General features: G+C 64.4%; 1 protein-coding gene across 1 annotated transcript; it reads left to right on the plus strand.

The window, feature by feature from the left end:
• Positions 1-63: 63 nt before the first annotated feature.
• On the plus strand, positions 64-8686 carry LOC112125655 (CAD protein-like; the record flags this gene model as incomplete). The annotated part of the gene is made up of 9 exons (XM_026663270.1): positions 64-233; positions 1069-1198; positions 1629-1771; positions 3521-3662; positions 4124-4295; positions 5965-6150; positions 6432-6544; positions 7135-7277; positions 8555-8686. Coding segments are annotated over 9 exons (1331 nt in total), but the record flags the coding sequence as incomplete, so codon positions are not given.
• Positions 8687-8867: the final 181 nt, after the last annotated feature.

An 8867-nucleotide genomic window follows, 5' to 3' on the forward strand; every position in this document is an offset into this window, starting at 1 on the left:
GGGGGGGGGGGGGGGGGGGGCGGTGCCGTGCTCCGGGGCCTGGCAGAGCCGCGTTGTGCTGAGTGCTGTTTCTCCTTCTGCCCCGGGCTGCAGTCTTCCAGACTGGCATGGTGGGTTACCCCGAAGCCTTGACAGACCCTTCCTACAAATCCCAGATCCTGGTGCTGACCTACCCTCTGATTGGGAACTATGGTGTCCCGCGGGATGAGCCTGACCTGTACGGCCTCAGCAGGGTGAGCGCAGGGCCGGGGGTGGGGGTGGTTGGCACCTGGGGACCGCTGCAGGCGCCCGGACGAAGCTGCGGGGAGGGTGAAAGTCGCTGAGGGCCGGGCAGCGGGTGGGAGCTGCGCCCAGAGACCCTGGGCAGACCAGTCCTGATTCCCACGGGGGCTCCGTGGACCTGCACAGGCGATTTCCCCTGCGCTGAGTGGTGGGGCTGTGGCTGGCGAGGCCCCAGACTCTCCCAGGACAGACAGAGGTGGCTAGCGGGGGAGAGATGTTGGGGCCCCTGAGCCCGGCGGGTGGGGCTTGTGGGCACTCGGGGCACAGAGCCGCCTGCTCCCCAGGGAACGGCCGGGGCCACGGGGAACGGCCGTGCCGTATCCTGTGAGGTGCCTGCCTGGAATGTGCCGCCCCAGGCAGCCCAAGTCCCCGCCCACAGCTGTTTGCCTTGGCACCCTTTGCCTTGGGCGCCGTCTGCCAGGCAGCTAGGGAGCAACAGCAGGGCCCTGCCCGTCTCCCATTAGGGCAGCGAGACAGAACACTGGCCTGGGGCCGCCCCGCACCCAGAGTGCCCTCTGGCAGGGGGCTGGGGCCGGCCTGCATCTCCGTAAGGCGCCAGGCCTGGGCAGGGGTTCCCAGAGGCTGCCATGGCCAGTGCAGGGGCGGGCGGGTGGGAGCTTCTTCTCCCTCCCCGGGGCACTCGCTCCCGCTGATGGCCCAGCCTGGGGGTCCCTGGGAGGTGGAGTGGGACCCGTGGGGGCAGCCCCCTGCATGCTTGGGCATTGGCTGGGGTCCCACGGAGCTCGCCCTGGCACCTGCCCGGCTCACCCCTCTCTGTGCCCGCAGTGGTTCGAGTCCAGCAAGATCCACGTGTCGGCGCTGATCGTGGGCGAGTGCTCGCAGATCCCCAGCCACTGGAGTGCCGTGCGCTCGCTGGACCAGTGGCTGAAGGAGCAGAACATTCCCGGGCTGGAAGGTGGGGCGCAGGCGGGCGTGGGGGCTGAGCGGGTGGGGAGGCTGGGGGCTGGGAAGGGGGTGAGATGGGGGCTTTGGGGTGGGTGTGGATGGTGAGGGGGCAGGGGCTCTGGGTTGGGGCAGGAGGGAAGCTGAGGGGAGGGGCGAGGCTGGGGGAGGGGACAGGGGCTCCAGTCTGGGGAGGAGGGTTGGGGGAGGGGGCAGGGGCTCCAGGCTGGGGGAAGGGGCGAGGCTGGGGGAGGGGGCAGGGTCTCCAGGTTGGGGAGGAGGGTTGAGGGAGGGGGCAGGGGGCGAGGCTGGGGGAGGGGACAGGGTCTCCAGGTTGGGGAGGGGGGTTGGGGGCGGGGGCTCCAGGCTGGGGGAAGGGGCGAGGCTGGGTGCCGGGCTGGCGCTGGGCAGGGATCTGGCGCTCACGCTGGGATCCCTGCCAGGGGTGGACACCAGGGCCCTGACAAAGCGGATCCGGGAGAAGGGGACGCTGCTGGGCAGGCTGGTGCCGGACGGGGCCCAAGAGAGGAACTTGCCCTTCGAGGACCCCAACAAGCGGCACCTGGTGCAGGAGGTGTCTGTGAAGGTAGGGCTGGGCGTCGCCCCTCCCTGCGTGGGGCTGGGTCTTGGGGCACGGGGCTGGCTGGGGGCAGGCGATGAGTGGGTGGGGGCAGGGCTGAGCCCAGCCTGGGGGACAGGGGGTGTCTGGTGTAGGAGCCAAGGACTTTCCCTCTGCGGTTTTCTGTAACGTTTGCTGGCCTCGCTCGGGGCTGGCCTGCGCGGGGACCGGCCGTGGGCCCAGGTATGGCGCTTGGGCGGGAAGAGTTTGGGGGGGGTGGGTTACTGCATGTTGGACGAAGCACCCCACCCCCACGGTGCGTCCCGTTGGCTCCCGGGGCCGTGCAGGACGCGAGGGGGGAGTGTCGCCTGGCTGGCCAGCCGTGGCAAATGGGGTCTGTAAGGAACAGCTGGAACGTGCTGCAGGCGACCTGGACATGCAGGGCCCTGGAGGAAGGTCCCCCTGCCCCCCGTCCCCAGCGGGCGCCTGAGCAGAGGCCCCCCCAGGAGGGCTGAGGGCGTGTCTGTGCCACCTCAGAGGAGAGCTTCCCCCTCCGTCTGGGCAACCCACCGCCCCGACAGGTGGGAGCCGGGCCGGATTGACCTTTTGTGGGTCTCGGTCCCCTCCCTCTGCTGCCCCGAGGCCCCGCCCCCCGCTTTTCCCTAGGCCCTGCCTGCCGCTTGCAGGGTGCGGGGGTGGAATGGGGGGGAATGGTGGTGGAGTGGGCGGGGCCATGGAAGAGGCTGAGCGGGGGTGGGGTCTGTGTGGGGCAGGGCCCCGGTCTGGGGCCAAGGCCCTTCTGAGTCTGGCACGGGCACCATGGGGCCCTGGCACCATTGCAAACCAGTGCTGGGAGGGAGGGAGGCCGACAGGGGAAGCCTTTCACTGTCTGTGGGGGTGGCAGAGCTGCGTGTCTGGGTTTCCACACCCCGAGAGACACCGCTCGGCCCAGGGACATTCCTAGTGCAGACCAGGCCCGGCAGGGACTGCAGAGGGGGATGCCGGAGGAAGCGGGCACTGACGTAGGTGTCTGAGGGAGAGACGGATCCCCAAGCAGAGTCACTCCAGCTTGGCTGGTGGGTGGCTCTGGCTGGACCAGAATGGACTGGCTTTAACCTGCATTTCTCCGGGCCAACCTGAGACCTGCCGATGCTGCTTCCGGGTGACGAATTAACCCTGCTCGGCTTGCAAAGGGCCGGGCGGTGTCGCTGCAAGTCCAGGCTGCGTGTCCCTGAGGAGTGGGCAGGTCTCTCCCAGACGTCTGGTTCACGCGGGCTCAGCTCCTGGTGCGAAGCCGGGGGCTGGAGGCAGTGAGGCTGCAGGGCCGACCCTCAGGAAGGGAGGGGGGAGGGATAGCTCAGTGGTTTGAGCATTGGCCTGCTAAACCCAGGGTTGTGAGTTCAATCCTTGAGGGGGCCACCTAGGGATCTGGGGCAAAATCAGTACTTGGTCCTGCTAGTGAAGGCAGGGGGCTGGACTTGATGACCTTTCAAGGTCCCTTCCAGTTCTAGGAGATGGGATATCTCCATTAATTTATTTTATTTTATTTAAGTGTGGGACCCCTGGGGCCCTGGCCCATTGAGGGGGTCCCACAAGAGACTGTTCCCAAGTTGGGGCGTAGCACCTGTCCCGTGGATCTGTGACACCGGGCTCCTCCCCAACCCCGTTCCCTTCTCCCCTCAGCTCCAGGGTGAGGTAGGGAGCCGCGCGGGCAGTGGTTGCTGTGGGGCTCTTGGCTGGCCTGGCACTGGCCTCGTTTGTCCCTTCTCCCCGCAGGAGCCCAGAGTGTTCAACCCCGGCGGCTCGGTCAGGATCACGGCTGTGGATTGTGGCCTGAAGTACAACCAGATCCGGTGCCTGTGCCAGCGGGGGGCGGCTGTGACCGTGGTGCCCTGGGACCACCCCCTGGACAGCGCAGGTGAGGGGCTCTGGTGGGGGGGCTGGGGCCCATCAGTGGGAGCAGCTGAGGGTGTCGTATCCAGTGCGGGGTACCGGGGCAGTGTGCCCGGCACGCGTGGGGTGCTGGGGATGGCTGAGGGTAGGGCCCCTGGTGCTGACAGGGCAGGGTGCCTGGTGCGGGGGGCTGCTGGCACAGGTGGCAGATGCAGGGGTGCCGCGGGGGCTGGGGCGCCACGGGGGAAGGCAGGGGCACCCCGGGGAGGCGGGGGTGCCCGGGGGCGGGGATATTGGGGAGGCGAGGGTGCCCCGGGGCGGGGATATCGGGGAGGCGGGGGTGCCCCAGAGAGATGGGGGGAGGCGGGGGCGCCCTGGAGGGGCAGGGGTGGGGGAAGGTGGGGGTGCCCGGGGGTGGCCGTAATGGGGAAGGCTGGGGGCGGATTATGGGTGCCGCCCTGCTGCTGACCCGTCCTGTCCCTGCAGAGTTTGACGGGCTGTTCATCAGCAATGGGCCCGGGGACCCGCTTTCGTGCTCGAAGACCATCGCCAACCTGCGCCGGCTGCTGGCCGAGCCCCAGCCCAAGCCCGTCTTCGGGATCTGCCTGGGGCACCAGCTGCTCGCACTGGCCATCGGCGCCCAGACCTACAAGATGAAGTGAGTGTGCGGGGGTTGGGCACCGCAGGCAGCCCTCCCCCCGCCCCACTGCACACCCAGCGTGGAGCTCCCCTGCTCACGCCAGCTGGGGGCTGCTGGAGCCAGGCGGGCTCGGCAGAGCTGCGTTACGTGGATGCAGAGTTCAACTTACTCCTAAATGATCTGGAGAAAGGGGTAAACAGTGAGGTGGCAAAGTTTGCAGATGTTACTAAACTGCTCAAGATAGTTAAGACCAAAGCAGACTGTGATGAACTTCAAAAAGATCTCACAAAACTCAGTGATTGGGCAACAAAACGGCAAATGAAATGTAATGTGGATAAATGTAAAGTAATGTACATTGGAAAAAATAACCCCAACTATACATACAATATGATGGGGGCTAATTTAGCTACAACAAATCAGGAAAGAGATCTTGGAGTCATCGTGGATAGTTCTCTGAAGATGTCCATGCAGTGTGCAGCAGCAGTCAAAAAAGCAAACAGGATGTTAGGAATCATTCAAAAAGGGACAGAGAATAAGACTGAAAATATATTATTGCCCTTATATAAATCCATGGTACGCCCACATCTTGAATATTGCTTACAGATGTGGTCTCCTTATCTCAAAAAAGATATACTGGCACTAGAAAAGGTTCAGAGAAGGGCAACTAAAATGATTAGGGGTTTGGAACGGGTCCCATATGAGGAGAGATTAAAGAGGCTAGGACGCTTCAGCTTGGAAAAGAGACTAAGGGAGGATATGATGGGGTATATAAAATCGTGAGTGATGTGGAGAAAGTGAATAAGGAAAAGTTATTTACTTATTCCCATAATATAAGAACTAGGGGGGACCAAATGAAATTAATAGGCAGCAGGTTTAAAACAATAAAGGAAGTTCTTCATGCAGCTCACAGTCAACTTGTGGAACTCCTTGCCTGAGGAGGTTGTGAAGGCTAGGACTATAACAGGGTTTAAAAGAGAACTAGATACATTCATGGAGGTTAAGTCCATTAATGGCTATTAGCCAGGATGGGTAAGGAATGGTGTCCCTAGCCTCTGTTTGTCAGGGGGTGGAAATGGATGGCAGGAGAGAGATCACTTGATCATTGCCTGTTAGGTCCACTCCCTCTGGGGCACCTGGCATTGGCCACTGTCGGCAGACAGGATACTGGGCTAGATGGACCTTTGGTCTGACCCAGTAGGGCCACTCTTATGTTCAGAGCTGGTCGAAGGCCCAAGAAGCGAGTCCCTGCGAATGGAACGGTGTGGGATGGCAGGGGGGTCTCGCGTGGGGTGCCACGGGGTCTGTTCTGGGGCCGGTTTGGTGTCACAGCTCTATCAATGCCCTGGATGTAGCAATAGAGCATCCTGATCAAATCACACAGCCGGGGGAGAGCCGGCGCAGCACCAGGCTCTGGCGTGGAATGCCCTCTCCTGTCTCCCCGGACGCTGCGCCCAGCCCGTGGGGTCACTCGGCAGGGGGCGGGGGAGGCCTGTTGCTCGCTGCTCCCGTCTCCCCTGAGCCTGCTCCATTGGGCCCCCCACTCCCTGGGCAGAGCCTCGTGAGCTGCCCATTCCCCAGGGCAGGGGGCTGTCACTAGCTAGTTGCAAGCTCCCCAGGGCTGGGGCCGCGTCTCTGCAGCTCCCAGTGGGGCCTGGGCCCTTGCTGACCTCTCCCCTCCCGCCCCCAGGTACGGGAACCGAGGCCACAACCAGCCCTGCATCCACGAGGACTCCCAGCGCTGCTTCATCACCTCGCAGAACCACGGCTTCGCGGTGGAGCCGGGCAGCCTGCCCCCGGGCTGGGCCGTGCTCTTCACCAACGCCAACGACCACTCCAACGAGGGCCTGGTGCACCACACCCAGCCCTTCTTCAGGTGGGAGCGCGGGGGGGGTCCTGGGTGCCCCAGGGGAAGGTGTCAGGCTCAGCTGTGCCTGGAAGGCCCCCCAGCGATGTCAGGGAGCAGAGGGGGCTGGTTGTGGCAGGACTTGGGGTGCCCTGAGTCTGGTGCTGCCTGGCAGGGTCTTAGCAAGGGTGGGGCAGTGCCTGTCTGGCATGGGTGGGGGGGGGGGCGTGAGCGGGGGCGGGGTGGGGGGGGGGGGGGGGGGGGGTGGCGGGGCGTGTCTGACCCGGGCTGGCTCTCCTACTCCCTTGCAGCGTTCAGTTTCACCCAGAGCACCGGGCCGGCCCCACAGACCTCGTGGGCCTCTTTGACATCTTCCTGGACACTGTGCGGGACCTGAGCGCCGGCAGCCAGAACTGCAGAACAGGTGGGAGCTTGGCCTGGCCCTGGGGGCGGCTGTGGCCGGTCAGTGCCCTCGGCACGCTGAGCTGGGTGCTGGCCCACGGGCTGTGCCCTGGGAGGAGACTCAGCCAGTCTCTGGTGGTTCATGTCTGAGCAGCGGGGGGAGGGCCCTGCCCCCATGGGTGCTGCTGTGCCATGCCATCCTCTGAGGCAAGGGCAGGCTCCAGATGAGGGGCCCCTGGATGTGACTGGGGTCACGTGGGCACCTCTAGGGAACGTCTCTCTGAGCCCCTTGTGATGCCGTGGCAAAAGCACCGGACGCCCCCCTGGGCTGCTTGCCCTGGGGAGCCAGACCCCGCTCCATGGAGGTTTCTGGCCTCTCCGCCTCGTCAGGAGCACCAGTCTCAGGCTGCGGCGTGTCTGCCCCTCTGCCCCCCTGGGTGGCACCATCAGGGGCTGTGGTGATGCCAGCAGGGAGGAGAGCCGGGCGTGAGGCCGGATGCTGCCCTAGCTGGGTGTCCGCAGCGGGAGCGTGGCCTGAGCCTTGGCCATGCTGAGAATGCTCCTGATCCAGTGGCCAGGCTAACGGCGGCCGGGCCTGGCTTTTCTCCCCAGTGCGTGAGAGGCTGCGGGAGGGGCTGGCCTACAAGGAGCCCCCGGCAGATGGGGACGTAGCCCGGCCTCGCAAAGTGCTTATCCTGGGCTCCGGGGGCCTCTCCATAGGGCAGGCCGGGGAGTTCGACTACTCCGGCTCACAGGTGAGTCCTCTGGGTGCTCCCAGCCCCTGGACCTCGGCCTCGCTTGGGCCCTGGGCGCTGGGAGGTGGGGCAGGGACGGGCTGCAGAGGGGTATGAGAGTAGAGGGGTTAGTGCAAAGGGGGTGTGGGGGTGGTGACACCCCCCAGGTACAAGCTAGACTGTGGAACTGCTGTGTCCCCTTAACCCCCTAGCCCAGGCTGGCTGCAGCACGGCTCTGCTAGCCACCAGCAGCCCCTCCAGGCTCTGCTCTCGAGCCGTCTGCATGGATAGACTGCCCAGCGAAGTGCCACTCGCGACCTGTATCCGGGGAGACTCCCACGAACCCCCAGCAATGTGTGCCTCCCCCGGCTCTCGCTCCGCCAAAGGGCGCTGGCTAGTCCCCTGCTCACACGCTGAACCAAGCGTATGGACGAGGGCCCGACGCAGGGCAGTGATTACAAGCACTGTGGCCCGAGAAGGCGGAAGTAGTTACACAGAAATAACAGAGATCTGCCATCTAATTCTTACACTTTGCCAAGGCTGGTCATTGGAAGAGCAGAACCGTATGCTGCGATACGTTTCACAGGCCCGGGACCCGTCGCCCCAGTTCAGCGTTCGCTCTTTGCCTTTCAGGGGGTCACGCGGCCTGGGCCGAGTTCGATTTCCCCCTGTTTATTCTCCGACCCTTTGTCCTGGAAAAGTCTCTGCTGGGTCATAGGGCCAGGCCGTCCCGTGGCCTGCGGGAGCTGCCAAGTGTCCTTCAGGGGAACTGTCAATTTCTTGTTTACAACTCCCCTGCTGGTCACTCTCTGAGCAGCTCAGTTTCTCAGCACCTGCGCTCAGTCCCTTTGTTGTATGTGAGGCGCTAGTCAGTGTCTGCCCCAGACTCACCACCCGGGTCAGTGACAGAGCAGATTTTCACCCCTTCATAGACGATACCCACGTATTAGCAGGGCAATGATGCTCAACAGAGCCGGATTTCTCAAATGACACCTCACAAGGCAGACTTTGTACAACACATAACTATATACAAGTGGTGAACATGGGGGTTAGAGGGTGTTATTTTGAGGTACGGTGTGTCATGGGGTTAGTGCAAAGGGGGGAGAGGGGATAGGTGCGAAGGGGGAGAGGGTGGTGGAGGGGTATGGGGACAGAAGGGCTGGTGGGAAGGGGCAGAGGGAGGCGGAGGGATATGGGCAGAGGGTTGGGGGAAGGGGTGGAGGGTTGGCGTGAAGGGGCGGAGGGATACGGGGGGAGGGACACTATGGGCTGTCACGGTGCTCTCTCCCCCCGGCCAGGCCATCAAGGCGCTGAAGGAGGAGAACATCCAGACGGTGCTGATCAACCCCAACATCGCCACGGTGCAGACCTCCAAGGGGCTGGCTGACAAGGTGTACTTCCTGCCCCTCACAGTGGAGTATGTCACGCAGGTGAGCCCCAGCCTGGGGCGAGGCCGTGGGGGGACCTGTGCACTGGCCTGGGGCTGATGGGAGCTGCCCTGTGGGGCGCAGGGTGTGGCCAGGAGTCCGGGGCTCCCCGAGTCCCAGCCCCTCCCTCGGGGGCTGGGGGGGATGCTGGCTCTGGGCCGGGCCCCCAGTCCCAGCCCCTCCC

This window comes from Terrapene carolina, unplaced genomic scaffold (genome assembly GCF_002925995.2).
Source record: "Terrapene carolina triunguis isolate 2854851 unplaced genomic scaffold, T_m_triunguis-2.0 Scaffold33062, whole genome shotgun sequence".
NCBI lineage: Eukaryota > Metazoa > Chordata > Testudines > Emydidae > Terrapene > Terrapene triunguis.